The sequence below is a fragment of the Passer domesticus genome, chromosome 6 (genome assembly GCF_036417665.1).
Source record: "Passer domesticus isolate bPasDom1 chromosome 6, bPasDom1.hap1, whole genome shotgun sequence".
NCBI classification, from domain to species: Eukaryota; Metazoa; Chordata; class Aves; order Passeriformes; family Passeridae; genus Passer; species Passer domesticus.
Window position 1 is genome coordinate 54,775,521 of NC_087479.1, and position 17,113 is coordinate 54,792,633.

Genomic DNA, 17,113 nt, shown 5'->3' on the forward strand with positions numbered 1-17,113 from the left:
GGCCGGTCCTCCGCGCCGGCAGGGGGCGCTGCGGAGGGGGCGGAGCCGCTCCCGGCGGGCGCGGCCGGGGCTGCGGGGCCGCAGAGGCGGCGGCGACGGGGCCGCGTCGGGGCTGAGGGGGCTGGGCGGGCTCGGGGCCGCGGCCGCCCCTCCGCCGCCCCGCAGGTGAGTGCGGACATCGCGGCCACGCCAAAACCCCTGCCCTCCGCCCGCAGGACCGCCCGGGCCTCGGCCGGTGCGAGCCCGCCCCGCGGAGCCCCTGAGGGGGAAGGCGGGGGAGGCGGGGGTCGTGCACTGCCATTGCCGGGCGGCGATGGGGCCGGGCAGGAGGGGTTGGAAATGTGGGAAAGGGTGGAAATGACTCCGTGGAGTTCCCCACATGCACCTGCACTGCTCTGCGGTTTCTCCATTGGGTCACTCTTACAAAATAGTGCTTCCCTTGTATTATATATGTATTTATAGATAATATATTTATTTTGGAAAGTAAGTAACAATTTATATTAATATTTAAATGTGGTCAGTGTGACTAAGGGATCGTGTTTATAACAGGTCCAAGTAATAGCTATATGAATGCCTCAGTATATTTTTACAGGGTGTGTGTGGTTTGGTTAACACTGCTTCAGTTTGTGCTGTGTGTTGTTTGTCCGTGCAGATTTTAGCCAAGGTTTTGTCCAGAAGCTTTTGGTTCATATAAGGCACAGATCTCTTGAAAATAAATTTAGTTTGTTCAGCCGAAGAACCAACATCTCAGTGGGCAAAAGCAAAGGTGTGCCGGTACTAGGAGGAAACCATTAAATAAAAATTGTTTCCTTTCAGTGTGTATGCTGCCAACACCAAATTATTTTGGGGAATGGTTCTAAAATAACATTAGGCTTAGCTGGGTTGTTACACACTTTGTTTGTGTGCTGTAGGCCTGGCAGAGAGGAGGGAGGGGACTGCCATCCCCTTCCTTAGCAGTGAGAGCTGGGGTGAGCTGCTGCCCAAATCTCCGTGTGCCCCTTGTGCTGGGCCCTGTGGTCTCTGACTCAGGGGACTGAGGAGGCTGGAAAGTGCCCAGATGAATAACACGAGATTAGAGTTGTTTTTTTTTTAGCTGGGTTTGGCTGCAGCTGGTAGGGAATGAGTTAGGAAGGCAAAGCTGCTGTTGGGGCTTTTCTTTTCGGGAACATCGTGTCGTGATCAGAGCTGAAACCTCAGCTGTACTTTGAGCATTTGGAGAAAGTTGTTTTATAAAATTAAGCGGCTTCTGTTGTGTCTTGTGGAAGTTGTGGAAGATAAAGAGTTGAGGGATTGCAGCTTTAACTTGATGTCTGTACCCCAGAAAAAAAAAAAAGCAAAACCCATCCTTGGTTGATTTCATGCCGGGTAAGAAAAGCCTGATCAGTTTTGTTTCCCAGCTTGATTTGGAAAACTTGTCAGTGTTCAGGGTCACTGATGTAAATAAAAAAACACCGGGAAGGAACAGTTGAGGTATTCGGGCAGGAATGCTGGCAGGTGAGACCAGCAAAATGATTCTGTCAGTCAGAGCTGGGAATGAGCTGAAATATTTACAGATGCACCACCGTGTTCCATCTAGTGAGTCATTCTGGCCTCTTTGTACCTGGGTGACCCTTTGGTGTGCCTGGAAGTGAGCTTTTCACTGGGAGCAGGTTTGATGTTACAGCTCTGCAGTAGTTATGAGAGGAGGGTTTTACTGACGGGTTCTGCAATTCCCATCCATACCCCCATGGCTCGTTTGCTGATTTTAATGTTAGGAGAGATCTGGAGGATCCAGTCTGGAATTGTAGGTGATGTGGGCCATGGGTTGCACTCTGTGATTCCTGGATTGAGCTTTGGAGTGATGAACTGCTTTAAAAGCAGCCTCTGCTATCAGGCTGCATTCTTTCCAAGATAAGCTGTGTGCTGGTGCTTACTATAACCTGCTTTCCAAATGCAGGCCTGGTCTGTGGGTGTGTGCTCCAGAAGTCTGTAATGCAGAATGGGAAGGACACAAGATTTGCCTCTGGGTGTTGCTAATTGAGAGTGACAATTACTGAGCAGGTGCAGTGCTGGATGTACTTTTCAGATGAGCAGCAGTCACAGCAATTCGAGCAGTTTGATGTTATTTAATGGTTTTAGCCTTAATGTGTGATTTTTTAGAAATCTGTGTTCATGTAATCCATGCTTTCCTGCAGTGACAGGCAGTGTTTAAGGTCAGGTTAAATATTAGCAAACTATATGTGGTTTGTGTCTTCTATTTATATGTTGGAGAGGCAGCTGTGCTGGATAATACATCATGGCATTTACTCTTTAAAGACTTCTCTGGATTATTTTTGGAATTATTGGCATTTTACTGACTGGTGATTTTTAGAAAAGGCATGTTATGCATATTTTGTACATAATGAGAAGTGTTATTTCTCAACAACTGGTGGTGTAGTGGAGATCAGAGGTGCTGTCAGAACTGAGCAAATCACTCTCAAGCATTTCACAATGAGATACATAGAAGTATGCATTAATTATAGTTGTTTGAGTCCCTGATACTTACTGTGGTATTATTTCATTTATTTTTCCATAGCCATCGTGGAACTATGTGGAAATGGGGTAGTGGAGATGATTCTCCTTCCAAAACAGCAGTAAGTACTGAATTACTATTAATATCTTTTTAAGACACTCTGACACAGAGACTCTTTCATTTTTTATGCACTAGCTATATGTATTTTCTCTTTCATAAAGCAGTTGTTTGACTAGTTTTACCATGACAGTTCCAGGGCTCTAAAAGTCGGGTTGTGTCCTTGTTCCTTATCTCCTTGATATTTAATCTCTCGTGCCTTCCACAGCTGTTGTGCTTGTCCTCACTCTGCTTATCCTGCCTTAAGGAAACATCTGTAGGAGTTACATAAGCTCCATCCTCAGGGTATCTTTGGGTAGAGTAGGTTCAATATCAATATTTTATGGGTATTTATTTTATTTAGCAGCACTGCTGGCTGTCCCCACACAAATCAAGGGAATGAGGAAGTTCAGGTGTTCGTACCTAGAATGGTTTTGCTGTATTTCAAGCCAAGCTTGCTAAAGCAGCTCCTAAGGGTTTAGAATTCCGCGTGGCTTGGTAAAACCAGCCTGCTCTAAGTACATATAACCCGTGGAGGTTTTAGCATTGCATTTGCTGACTGTTGTGATGAAGTGGGGCACAAAGCGCAGGCGCTTGAGGAGCGGTGCAGTGTGCCCCATTTGGCTTTTTGGAAGCACTGTGGATCTCCCCAGGCTGAGTGTTCCCCTGGTCTCTGCAGGCTGCGGGCTCCGGGGCCGTGGGCAGCGCGGCCGTGACGGATCTGACGGAGCAGCTGACGAGCACGGAGCAGCTGCTGGCACAGCTCAAGGAGCTTGTCAGGGAGAAGGATGCTGAGCTCCGGAGCAAAGATCTTCAGTTGAAGGTACTGAGCATGTGTTCGTGTTGTAAGCATTGTTTAAAATCCCCCTTCAGTCCTTTTTGTCATGTTTTGCAAGCTTCTAGTCTGTTACAGCAGCTCTGGGATGGTCACAAGGAGCTATCCTGGGGTCTGGACATTGCTGCTTGTTCCCAGTGTGTGTTCTGTTCCAGGACTGAGCTAGAAGGAATTTATATCTAATATCCCAAAGGCTTTTTTGGAGGTTTGTTACTCTTTTTTAAAAAGTCATAAGGTTGATGCCTTCCTACAAGAGATTTCTTTCTGCCCTCTTTATCTGTGGATGTGAACAGCCAAGTGTTAAATACTCCATGTTTTAAAACTCATTGTATATAGACATCTCTAAAAAAAAAGTTTTTATCATGAAGGTGTCTTTTTGTATCTTTTATGAAAAAATAATTCTTCTCATTAAAAAATCAAGCCTAGAATTTGTGTTGCTATGAAAAAAATAGGGAAATTTATAATAAGATTTTGAATTCTATACAGTAGTAATCACCATATGCAGAAAGTTTAAATAAAGAAGAGAATATTTAAATAATGAAAATGAAACATTGTAGGGAAGATACTTTTTGTTAATCACTTCAGATTTCTCCTCTCATTTTTTTTTTATGGAAGAATTGAAGGAGGCAGTTGTCCGTGTAGCTAATTTAGTCTGTCATGACTTTGATGTTTGTAGGAGGAGAAGGAATCTGCTGATGCCAAACTTTCCAAGCTGAAGCTGCAGAACAAAGCCAAGGTTGCATCATTAACCTCGCAGCTGGAAGAACTTAAGAAGCAGTTACCAGTGGCAGGAGGCTTAGAGGCCAAAGCAGAACCAAAAAAGGTAAGGTGTTCTCGTATTTGAAAGCAGATACAATTTCTGGGATGCTGTAGGCTGTTTGCTGTGCTAGACTCAATGGGGAAATTAAAATTTTGAGCTGAGTCAGGTTAGGATCAAGGTAGACTGAGTGGGTGCTGTCAATTCTGTGTTTCTATTTAATTCTTTTATTTTTCAATAGAAATCCAGAAAATTGCACATTCCCTTCAAATTGTTTTAGTAAAAATTTCTCACTCCTTTATCCTATTAGCAACTCAAAGTTTTGGCACATGTAAATCAGGCAGATAAGGTTTAGAGAAGAAATGAAAACAAAACCTGTCTTGTTCCTTAGGAAATGTATAACTGTCCTTACTAGCAGGATGTAAATTAAGTGCTGGCAAGTGTCAGGTGTTTTACTGTTAACAAGAGAGTCTCAGATGTGTTTGTAGTAACACAGTTGTGCAAGTAGACTTGTATTTCTTCGGAGTAGGACTTCATATAGCTTCTAAAATAACTTCAGTGAGGCTTTAATTTTTCAGGGAGGTTTGTATTTTAAAGCTGTGCTGGAAGGGAAAGGTAACAATCAGTTTGTTGCAGTCCCTAGTTTTCCTCAAAAATGTGCAGTAACTATTCTTCTGATCTTTTTTTGGCTGACAAAACATGCTTAGCAATTGTAATGGCAGATAATTTCTATAAAACAGCAATTACAGCTGGGGAAATTCTGATTAAAAACATGCTTAGGAATGGTTGAATTTACATTTCTTTCCCCCAGTAGCCCTGTTTTTCCTCTGATATGTGTGGACTGCACTTGCCAGATTGAGTTTCAATTGCTGGAAAAAGTGAATCTCCTTGCTGCACATACCAGTCCACTTTTTAGCAGTAATTATCATGAATAATTTAAATACAAAGACTTTTATAAGCTTAATATAAATTCTGTGCCAGCTTCTCTATGGAATATGAAATATAGAAGAGAACTGAAATAGAGTCTGTGAGTAAAGTCTGCTTTTTTCAGCAATATTATCAGACTAAGTAGAGGTACAGAATCCAGGAGTTACCTGCTCAATGCAAACGTCCTTGTTTTTGCAGGCATCAAAAGATGGAGACCAGGAAAATGCTGCAGCAAATCGAGGGAAAATATTAGTGCTGAGAAGGAGAATTGAAGAGCTGGAATCCCAGATCACACAAAAAAATGAAGAGTTACAGAAAAAGGTGGTGTTTTGTATGACATGACTTTTCACCTTTGTGATGCAGGATTATGTTTGACTATGTTTATTTAAGTATATATTTAAGTCTGTGCTGCTGAACAGCCATTCTGGGAGTTTTCTGTTGAGGAATTGTTATGTTACAGCCTGAACAAGGGCAGTGGGAATTCTGTCATTGTGCCTTCAGTGAGCAGGGAATCCTGGATCAATGGAGAAGGATACATAAAGACACACTTTGTGGATCAGTGTTGTGTTTAAATCTTGCATTTTGAACAAAAGTACTGGTTTGCTTCAATTTTCCTCATTGAAAAAATAAGTCATAACAGGAGGAAATGTAGGCAAGGGCTGATTTCATGTTGTGGTGTTTTGTGGACATAACTTCCCTGGGGATGGTGGCAGGAATGGGAATGCTGCAGAGTTTGAATAAATGTTCAGTAAATAATGATTACACTTCAAACAGAAGCAGTTATGCATCTGATTGTAATTTTTGGAGTACTCTAACACAGACAGTAAGGAAATTATGCAGACATTGTTCTGTGGCGGAGATGGAAGCACAGACCACAAACAATTGTGCCTTTTCACCTCAGGATGCTGAGCTGGAGGCGCAGCGCGGCCGTGGGGCTGACATGGATGCCATGCTGGCAGAGAAGGAGAAGAAGCTGGCTGAGAGGGATGCTTACATCAGGGATTTGCAGGTGGCCTGTGGATCCAGTGATGCTGCCAGTCAAATATTCCTGCCCAATGAAGAACTGAAGGTATGTTAGCAGCTCAGTTATAAAGTCTCTATAGAGCTTTCAGGGAACCAATGAATTATATGTTACTTAATTAGTCCCTCTCTGAAATACAGTTAATTCATGTGAATAAAAATTCTTTATTGACTGTCTTAATTTATATATATTTACTTGCTTGTTTTATATATATTTACTTGCTGATTATTTTGTTCTTACCAGGGAGAGGCTTCATGATTGCTGTATCATTTTTCTGCTAATTGTCTTTTGGTTTGCATTGTAAAGAACCAGCTGGCAAGTAAAGAGTCATCACTGCAAAGCATGGAGATTCTGGTGCAGAACCTTACCAAGAAGGTGGGAGACAGTGAGGAAAAATGCAGCTTGTTCCAGGAGCAGATTGAGAGTCTGAAAAACATTCAGAGCAAGGAAAGAGAGCATTTCCAAGGAAAAGAAGCTACATACATGGAAAATGTAAGTAAATGCAGGATTCCAAAAGTTATCTCCAGTTCTTAGGACAAGTAGAATACAGGTGTGTGAGGAGGAGGCTGCCATTTGGGCTTAGTTGTTAGAAACTTGCTAGGAGTGAACATAAGTGACTACTTAGTGTATTTAATGTTACTGGAAGCAAAATTCAGACTTAATTTGGAATCTGTTATCTTTTTGTACCTTTAGTTAGTTCAGTGTGGTTTTACTATAGTTTGTGGACTGTTTTCATATTTATTTTCTTTCTGGTTTTAGATACGTCTGTTTCAAAATATTATCCAGGAAAAGGAAAGAGAGCTGGAAGCACAGAGAGAAAAACATGAGCAGGAGCTTTTTAGATTAGCTGCTAAATCTGATGCAAGTGCTGACCTAGAACAGGTATGTTGCTCTGGAAGCTCAGCAGCTTGAATTTGGAGTCATGTAATTACTAAACTCTGTAAAACAGTTCAAGTGTCTGGTTGGGAGAATAAAAATAAATCTTTTATAGATTGCTTGATTATTTAACTTTTTATTTTTGGTAGCTACTAAAGGCTTTGAAACAGAAGCTCCATGAAAAGGAAGAAGTCATGCTGGGAAGGACACAGGTGATTGATGTCTTGCAGAAAGAGCTGGATGCCAAGGACCAGCAATTGAAAGTAAGAAGTGCCATAACTAGTAGTACAGGTGTAGTGTTTGACAATGGTAGGAGAAATACTTTGCAATGAAATCATAAATTTTGTTTGGTTTTTTAAAACAGGAGATTAATGAAAACCTGAAACGTCTTCTGTCTGAAAAAGAGAACCTCCAGTCTAAACTGGATGCTGAGAAACATGTAATGAGAGCCCAATTAAAAGACATGATGGAGAAACATGAGCTTGAAATGACAAAAGTTAAGGCGAAACACAATGCTGAACTGCATGAAATTCAAGAGAAACATGAAACTGAGCTGCAAGAGAAAGACCAGGCCCTGGTTCAGCTTCAGAAACAAGTGGCAGAGTTGAGTGCTGGTGGACAGAGCAACTCCAAAGAAGTCAAAGATCTGGAATCTATAACCAAAGAGAAGATGGAAGAATTGGAAGGTATCCTATTTAAACAGTTGTCACTGACAGTATTAAAGGTTTCTTTGTCCCAGACTTTGTGTTTTGAGCTAATTTTGCACTTACTGAAATTAGAACTACATGAAATTCGATGGAATGTTATTGCCACAGTAATTAAAGGGATCAAGTACTATAATAATGAGGGTTAGAGGATTACCAAGATAATCACATGAACTGTAAATTTCTCACTGTGTCTAATTCTTATGTTTTTTTGTAAATGCTGTTGTCTTGTGTGTATAACTTTCAGTTGCTAAAGGAATTACACACAAGGTCTATGTTAATACTCTACAGTTTTAAATAATTCCTGCTTCTTGTTTCTTAGTCCAAGTGAAATTGAAAACAGAAGAGGCCAGCAAATCTGAAGCCAAGTTTTTGAAAATGAAGGCTTGGTCTAAATCAAGAATCAAACAGCTGGAGGATGAACTGAAAAATGTATGTGTAGCTTTGTGTTTAAGGCTCTGTGTCTTTCTCCAGCTACTGTGCTTGGAGTTTTGATTGGGAAAAAGTAAACTGTGGTGTAAATAGAATATTAAAACAGTTTACTTTATGAATTAAGGTATGAAAATGGAATGGACATAAAGTGTTGATACAAGATGTAGTTTAAATAAAAAATAGTACAAACTGTGTTATCAGCTTTCAGGAGTAAATTTGTTAGAGCTGCTGTATGGCACTTTAAATATTAGAAAAACAGCTATTCTAGATACTACTTAAGAATAAGAAAAAAAGACTTTGCTGTGTTTGAAACCCTCATAACTCTATTTTCTTTCAGTTTTCCTCAAAAAACAATGATGTATCTGCCTTAAGCAATCGTGTGTCAGAATTGGAAGTTGAAAATGAAGAACTACAGTCAAAACTGCAGTCATTGCATGAAATTGGAACTCAAAATGGTAAAAGAAAATACTTTGCATATGATCCAAAGAAAAGAGGCAAAACAAAATTATTTGCGTTCTCACGAACCAAATTTGTTATGTTTTTGTAGAAGAACTGCTGAAAAAGCTCGAACTCTATGAAGAGCAGCAGAGGAAGCTGCAGGCTGATCTTGACCAAGTTACAAAGAGAGCAGCTTCACAGGTTGGCTTGGAAACTGATTTGCATGAGTTATTGATTAATGGTGCTAATTAGACTTTGAAAAGGAACTGAGAATTAATTTATTGATAGATGGAATTGTCAATGGCTATTCAGTTGGAGAACATGATGACAAGTTTTAAATTACTCAGAAAGATTGATATCTACCTACTTTGCACACACTTTAAATTACATTTTTCCAAGCAGTTTGCTGTTTATTTAGTTATGTTTAATGTGAGTCATCAAAGTGTGGCTGTTATTTTGCAGACAAAATATTTTTAATACTTTATGAATTTGTGGGACTTGTTTTTCACATAATCTACAATATCTACAATCTGCATTTATCAATTTCATCGATTTTTATTTAAGTTAAATGGTGAATTACAGTGGTTTGCCAACTTACAATGTATTTACATTTGCAGAAGGGTGTGGTAAATTAATTTTAATCCAGAATTTCTCTTGTTAGGCCAGTGAATCAGGTAGTGTGGATGAACTGCAGAGTCAGCTCTTGGAATGGCAGGAAAATGTCCCAGAGTCAGAGGAGTCCCGGGATCAAGTCCGAGAAGAGAAATCTGCCATGGCCTTGAGAATGGCTCAGATTGAGGAGGAGAGAGAAGGTGAATTATTTTATTTCCAGTACAACAGTCCTGTTTTTATAGATCTGTGTGTGTCAGTTGTGCTTCAGATCGAATTGATAGGACACCACCATGACTCATTTCTGTAGTCATAAAATATGTATCGTTAGTGAAATTGCTGAAATTTGCAATTTCTGCTTTTTCCTATTCCCTCGAGTTTGTTTTTCATATATTCATCTTGTTTTATATAATTTTTATTTAGTAGATGTGCTGTTCTGTTTGCCATTTGAGCTGCTGCTTTGTAAGACTGCTTGACAGGCTTATTGTCTGCATATGATAAATGGTAAAAATGATTAAAAATCATATTTTGTCAATGATAAATAGTTTCCCATTGAAATATTAAAGCTGCCTGCCTGGAAAACTGGTGAAAGTCTGGGGGACCAGAGTGTTGGTTTGAATTAGAGGAATGAAGGTGACAGTTAAGCAAAATGTGCCTGGCATGGAATTTCTCTTTAGGAAATTTCTCATTAATTCAGTTCAGAATATTTAGTGATCTGTTAGTAGCTGCCACTTACATGGGCCATCTGAATAATTCTTACTGGCAGTGGCTTGGAGGTGGTTAAAAACATCAAATTGCCTACAGAAAATAGCATTTGAAGTAATGTCAGGTTTTTGAGCTTGCTAAATTATTAATCAATCAGCTGATGAGAAACTGAAGTTGCTTCTATTAAAGTTTATAAAAGTCTGGTTAAATTTTAGATAGCTTTTATTGCTCTTTCCATGCCATCTGAACTAAATTACAAGTTTTGTCCCCTTAGTTAACTGCATGGGGAATAATGGCAAATTTTAATGCACAGGACCTACCATCATAATTAATCCAGTTAGTTAATTTGAGCCTTCTCTTTTCAATCAGCAACTGAATTATTTTTCATTTCCGTGATCCATTTGAAAGTTCAGTGTGTAAGCACAGAAATGTTTTAAGGATCATATCTCTTCTGTTTGAAGGAGTTATGGTTTGGTGTTGAAAGGGAATAATACCCCTCCATCAGATCTACCTGTTAGCACATCTGTGCTGGCCACAGAGCCACATGCAATATTAATAACACTTGTAAAATTTCCTCTGCCTCAGTCCAGGTTTAATTTTGCATTTTTTTTTCCCCTTGGGAGTAGCATGATCTTTCTGTTTCTTTTTTTTCCTGCCGTTCCACCTGGTGAGCCCTGAGCGTCCCTTCCCCCTCCACTCCTACCCTCCACTGCGATCTGGGCAGCCAGGGAGAACAGTTTCCCATCAGTTTTGTGCATGCAGGTTCCTGCAGCAATGGCCCCTTGCAATGTACTGTTGCTGATTTCTCCTGCTCTTGCTTCTTGTGGAGAAAATTGCCAACAGTGCCTTGCAAGGTTTGCCATTGATGGTTTGTGGATTTTAGCAATATGTGTAACAACTGCTGGGTTTTAACTTGAGTTTCTCCTGCCTTGCACTACCTGTTTCTTCTTTTATATTAATGAAATCATCTTCATTTTTTCACTGTAGTAACAGCTGACTCCATATTTATCTTTTATCTAGAGACAAATTTCTTGGCTTGCCACAAGTGGTTGTGACTAAGTAAGAATCAAATTAATTCTTAGTGCTATCTGAAATTCAGTAATATTTAAAAAAAAATATTCCATCCCATAAATTGCTGAGCTTGCATGCATTAATATTAGCTACCAATATTTTAAGCCATATGTAAGTAATATGTAGCAGCAGTAGTGACTCAGGGAAGTACTGACATCATAATTTGTTTATATGCAGTGCGTATCTGAAAAAAGGTGTTCTGGAAAGTTTTTCAGGTTTTTATGTTAGATAATTGCAAATGAAAAGCTTTCTAAGCTGCTGTAAAACATTAGAAAACGTATTTACTTACTAATTGTTAAAGCAATGCTCAATTTAACTGGAAGTGTTTTAACACTTGTCTCAGTGTGCCAAATCATTCTAAAGCTCCAATTTCTTTACTTCCATTGTTCTTGTGACAGTTGTAATTTCATTGTTTTTTTCATCATCAGATACTTAGGAGCCTAAATATGTTGGGTTCCTACATTACAGTGTCAGAGGAGGGGTTAAATTTTTACCTGGAATAGATATTATTCTTTGAACCTCTTAACTGGCAGTTCCTGTCAACAGAGGTTTAAGGCCTGTGATCAAAATTCAGCATTTAATTTTACAGCCTTGAAAATGTGTGTATAATAATAAAAAAGTGTAAAATCTAGAAAATACACAAGAGTGTTTAAAGCACTTATATATTGACAGTGTAAGAAGCCAAAGTGTAATTGAAATCAGAAGTATAATCCAATTTATCAATCCCACTTGAAAAGGGTCATTGTTTTTTCTTTACCTTTTTTCCCCACTAATCTTTTCTGACAAGACATTAGGGGTGTAATTTTGGAATATTACAGGAAGAATTTAAGTCTAGCAGGTGCTACAGAATTGTGAGTTCAGAAAATCTGTGGTATAAGTCATCCTTGGCCAACTCAGATGAAAGCAAGGTATTCCTTGTAGGGCTGAATCTCCAAATAGTTCCTGGTGTTGACCTCACAGATGCATTGACATAAATTCTCTGAGTTTTGTGTGCTGTGAGGACGACTGTGGATTTATGTGGTTAAACTGAAAGCCAAGTTTGTAATTATCCAATTAATGTAACTTTCAATTAAAATATGGAGCCACCTTTACTTGCCCTCCCTTTCCCTGGCTTGCTGTTGTGTCTGCTTTGCATGGGACGTGTTGTTTCCTAATCTTGACCCCAAACGTGTTTTGTTGTATCACAAAACAGATGGGAATGCACTTCAGATGACAAATCATTTCTAACAATGAACAGGATGCATACCTAAGCTTTCATATTCTCAGTTTATTCAGTGTGTTTATTTACTAGTGATTCTGTATTTGTCCTGAAAAGAATGATGTTACTAATTATGATAAGATGGTTTGATGCCAGTTTGCAGTGTAATGTGCTTGTGACTTCCTCAAATGATCTGGCTTTAGAGCTTGTACTAAAATTAAAGTTTTTATAAAAATGAATGTGCTTGTTGAGAATAAAAAGGCATCAGCTGAAAAAGCTGTGTTTTTCATCCTACAAATTAGGCATATTTGAACCTGGTAAATTGAATTGAGATGTAATTTGGCATTTTAATTGATTGGCTTTCCTTCTTACCATGGTATAATCTCTCCTTTCCACCCTCCTGTATAAAATCTTCCTTTAGAGGCTGATGAAGAAGTGAAGTTAAACTTCAGTTTTCTTCTTCTTAGCGAGATACTCAGACTTTGTTCTACATAGCAGTGTTGGAGGGAAATCACAAGGTGAATGCAGTGGATTTTAATCTTTAATCTTGTTCCTGTCAGTCATTTGTAGGGACTTCACCCTGTCCCTGGTCTCTTTTCATGTAGTAGTGTCTGATATAAATGTAAATGCTTTCCTGTGGCACAAAACTGATTGAGGATGACTGGTTCTTTCCTGGCTGCTCCGATCCAGACATAGTCTCAGGGCAGCAGGAGCTGGAGGAGGAACTGGCCACAGTTCAAGGAATGGGCAGGCTGCAGCAGGCAAGAAGAAAAGGCAGTCAGACCAGCAGGAAGCTGCAGGTAGGTTCAAAGAGATGTGAGTTTATTTTTACCTGTCTGTTAATAAAAATGTGGAAAGTACTGTTATTTATGTGGTACTTTAGTCTTTAAAACATTAGGAGCTTAAGAACATAGATTGGAACTGAAAACATGGATAAATTTAATGATCGTGTACATAGCCAGAAGAGAAATTCCAATAGCATCACACCTCTTACTCCTTTCCCCTGAAAAATCACAAGGTTCTCTCTGGAGTAATTCCCATGCCTGAAGCCATGTGCATGCTTCAGATGTTAAGGCTGGTTTTGGCTTCTATAAAATCTTTACAAATCTCTTTGCTGGTGGAGCTTTACTGAATAATTAATGCCACTTCATTCAGCTGGACTTCTAGGTAGGTGGTGCTATACCTTGCATGAAAAAATGGTAACTTTTTTAAGAATTAGGATGTCATTGTCCCATTACCTGACTGTTGGAAGAAGATAATTAGTTACCTGATACTTCAGAGAACTCTTAACTTCAGAAATTAGGGCATAATTAAGATATCTGAACACTGTTACCCGTTAGCTTGTCAGATAGCCAAGGGTGTTTTTAAAGGCTTGCAGGTGTCTTAAAAAAACCTGTGAGAGACTTGGCTTTTCTGGGAATAATAGCTGGAAGCTGGGGAGGCCACTAGTTCACAGCAATCCCACATACTTGCATTTAAGTGCCTGAATCAGTGCTAAGTTCTGGGATTTTTGATTGAAACTGTGGTTTTAGTAGCATAATTTACCCCTGCTTGCTTCCTTCTTTAAGTTAAACTTCCTTCTCATGTTTTGTGTGTAGGAAGAATTCCCCTTCGATGGCAAACAATGCTTCCAAGAACTGAATGTCACCCTGGATAGCACTGACTCAGCTGAAGGAGAAAACATGGGAGGTTGGTGGCCAGAGTACCCTTCACCCAATACAGGTGTGATAGCGACTAGACAGTTGATGAAAGCATGCACAGAGCATCTGCATTTTGTGTCTATTTTTGTTTTCAAATTCAGCTAACAGCCCATTTGTGGTGTATTCTAATCTTTGTTGGATTGTTTTGGCTTGTGTTTTCTTCCTTTTCGTTTCCAAGCATGTGCGTGCTGGATGAACTGCCTAGTTCTGGCTCACAAGTACAGCATCAATATGGCTGAGCACTGGAATTGGATGAGCTTTGATGCCCATCAAATATCCCATGTGGCAAGATCATGTGTTTGTTTTAAGTTGAGTTGTTCCTGTGAATGTGTTTATATCACAGTTATGTTGCAAACCAGAATTCCATTCCACTGCTGCTTAATTTAAAAGTACAATTCTCAGTTTTTAATGCTGATGATTTTATATCAGTGGCAAAGATTGCAAATGCATCTTATTGTTAAGTTGGAATGGGCTCACTTGCAAACTGTCAGTCCAGACCAATTTATTAATAATTACTTAATATATGATCCTGCAAGTGCCTGATCAACTTGTGGTTAATGTAACATGAGCCACACTGTTGGTTGGGCCATGGTAGTGGTGGCTCAATATTTGAATATTTCTGCTAGGTCCTCTGAGTTCATAAGCTCTGCAACTTGTTTGGGTTTTCCAACAGTTAAGGGTACTTTTGCCAAAGAAATTTTGGGGATGTAGTGCCTCAGGCATTTCCACTAGAAATAGATGAGATTTGTTTGTGCCCATCACTGATGAGAACTTTGAATAAAGAGCTGCAGCCATTTCTAGACTTTGGGAATTTTGGTAGACTTCTCTTGAAAGAATTTTCCTTCTTTGACCTGAGTAGGTTTACGGAGTGTGGTTGAAGAGCTGGAATTGGAAAGAAACCAACTGCAGGAACAAATACTTTTTCTGGAAGAGCGTTGTCAGGATTTGGAAGACAGATTTCAGCTTCAAGGTAGAATGGAGGCTCTCCAGGTGAGCTTTTGAGTTATGTAAACCAGATGATGCAAGAGAATAATTCTGAGTTTGTTCTTTATATCACAGCCTACAGTAAGCCAAGCCCATCAGTTGGCAGCTGACAAAAAATGGCTGAAACCCAATTTATACTCATTAATTATGTTGTCCGAGAGTGTGCACATCCTGTATTATGCTTTGAGGCTGAAGCCTGTTGCTTTTGTTCAGCACGTGGAGAATTATGATTAGGATTAAGATTTATTTGTTCTAGAAACATAGTAAAAAGACAACATTATTTTCATAATTCTTTGTGGAGGTCTTTGCCAGAAGGTCCAGAATTAGATTTGGCTATGACTCGTTTGAATTTCCCCCTCCTTATATCCCTTAAGTTTCTTTTCTGTAAGAGTGTGTGTATATATTTTTTCATATATATACGTACACATTTTTAGAGAAGAAACTGCTTATATAAAAATGATCCATAGTTTTATATAAATAAATACACATGCAATCTGAACTCTAGATATTACCTAGACACATAGCTATATTTTAAAACCATTCACTGAAGGCCCCACAAAGAACAGTAGAGTTCTTTTAAAAGGAAAAGTTATTTTTAGTATTGCCTGACTGACAAATTACTGTGGTAATTTGGGAACCATATTTTCACTAAGTGACACAACTGATCTTGTACTCAAACTCTTGGTGCATTACTCATGGTTCTTTATCTGTTAAGGTGCATGTGTATAAAAAAGAATTACTGGTTTTAAGATAAGAGACAAGCTTACATTAATTATTGAGACTCTTGTAACGAAGCCTTTCAATACAGGTAACGTTTGGTGTAGAGGAAGAAGGGCAGCTGTTGAGGGCAGTGCAGGTGTGTTCTGTCTCCTCCAAAATGCCACCTTCTGTTCATGAATGGTGACAAGTTTGCCACGTTTGTCCTACTTGCTGTTGATTCTGGATGTGTTTTGCTTTTGGTTGTTGGTTGCTGTTGTATGACTTTTTTTTTTCTTTTTTTTTTGGTGGTTTTATTTTTGAATTGGTGCAGTGGATCTGACTAGAGTAGGAGATTTGTACTGTGTTTGAAACCTCCCAAAAGCTGTGTGAACGAAGTGAAGTTCTCTCATGCTTCTCTGGGTGTGATAATGCTCTTCATCGTTGCTTTGTTGCAGAATGAAAATGAGCGTTTGCAAACTCAACTCACCCAACTGCGCAACCAACAAACGCGAGATGTGGAAAAGCATCAAATTCTGATCTCTGGCTTGAATGAGCAGCTTAAAGGGTAAAACCAAGGTTCTTTACTATAACACACACCATTGGCTTTCTTTGCTTTAAATTTCAACTTCTAATGAGGCGTATAATCTCTCAAAACACTTGAAAAAACAATTACTTGGCTCATGTTTCTGTTTGCAGTTGTGTTATTTTTATACTTGGAAGTTTAAGTGGAAAGTGTAAAAATAATGATTCTCTTAGTTTGGGGTTAGTAAGTTTAGAAGACTTAATGCAAGCTTTGTTTTCAGAATGTCTAAATATGTATTTTCTTCTCAGATTAAGTGACAGAAATAGTTTCCTTGAAAATTCACTTGGAGAAAGAGAACAAAAACTGGCGAGCATGACAGAAAAGCTGGAACAAGTTGAAACTCTGAGGAAACTGCTTCAAGAAAAGGAAATTCTGAACAAAGAGCTTGGGGAAAAGTTTGTGCATGTTGAACAAAAGGTAAGTTAAAATTATAGTTACTATTTCGCTTATTAGAACTGATGAGCTTTAACCATAACTTTTGATTTGTGTCCCAACAGAATTGTTGCTGTTTTCCCAGTCTGAAAGTTTGTACTTTGTCTTTACAGTTTTGGTCATTTAATTGCTTTGCTTTAAGTTAGCTGTAAGGATTTCTTAGACCCAACACAGCTTTGCATGAAAGTATTTACATTTTATTGGGGTGATAAGTTTTTGTTTATGAATTTAAAAGTATAAACTTCACTGTTGTGTGAACTCAATATTATAACTGGTAACATCACAATTTTAATAGAATTCTATGTATTTCTATCACATGAACTTTTAATACTAAGCTGAATGAAGCCTTAAAGAAATGCAGTGTGTATGAAGTGGAGAATGTGGAGCAGAAAACAGCCATCAGTGATCTCACGGAAAGAGTCGCTGCATTGAAAGAAAAGGTAATTTCTAAAAATAATGTAAGAGAAGAAATTCTGTGTTCATTTTCAGGCCCATTTAAATGTCAGCAAAAGTGACAGCATGAGCGGCTTTAAATTTCATACAGTGAGCTTTCTG

At 39.0% G+C, this 17,113-nt stretch overlaps 1 protein-coding gene across 3 annotated transcripts in view; it reads left to right on the forward strand.

Annotated features, from left to right (window-relative positions):
* The first annotated feature begins 68 nt into the window (after positions 1-68).
* Positions 69-17,113, forward strand: part of GOLGB1 (golgin B1) — a 34,161-nt gene continuing 17,116 nt past the window's right edge. For 2 of the 3 annotated variants that reach the window (XM_064425903.1, XM_064425904.1), the window contains exons 1-21: positions 69-165; positions 2,555-2,612; positions 3,267-3,410; positions 4,099-4,245; positions 5,305-5,427; positions 6,008-6,175; positions 6,434-6,619; positions 6,887-7,009; positions 7,153-7,266; positions 7,368-7,689; positions 8,030-8,139; positions 8,477-8,594; positions 8,687-8,778; positions 9,239-9,389; positions 12,851-12,960; positions 13,759-13,882; positions 14,720-14,850; positions 15,653-15,700; positions 15,999-16,108; positions 16,375-16,543; positions 16,894-16,998. In XM_064425903.1, coding sequence (XP_064281973.1) covers positions 2,568-2,612; positions 3,267-3,410; positions 4,099-4,245; positions 5,305-5,427; positions 6,008-6,175; positions 6,434-6,619; positions 6,887-7,009; positions 7,153-7,266; positions 7,368-7,689; positions 8,030-8,139; positions 8,477-8,594; positions 8,687-8,778; positions 9,239-9,389; positions 12,851-12,960; positions 13,759-13,882; positions 14,720-14,850; positions 15,653-15,700; positions 15,999-16,108; positions 16,375-16,543; positions 16,894-16,998 — 2,640 coding nt within the window. In that variant the 5' untranslated portion in view covers positions 69-165; positions 2,555-2,567. The remainder of the gene's footprint in view (positions 166-2,554; positions 2,613-3,266; positions 3,411-4,098; positions 4,246-5,304; positions 5,428-6,007; positions 6,176-6,433; positions 6,620-6,886; positions 7,010-7,152; positions 7,267-7,367; positions 7,690-8,029; positions 8,140-8,476; positions 8,595-8,686; positions 8,779-9,238; positions 9,390-12,850; positions 12,961-13,758; positions 13,883-14,719; positions 14,851-15,652; positions 15,701-15,998; positions 16,109-16,374; positions 16,544-16,893; positions 16,999-17,113) is intronic. The other variant, XM_064425905.1, reaches the window with a different exon arrangement.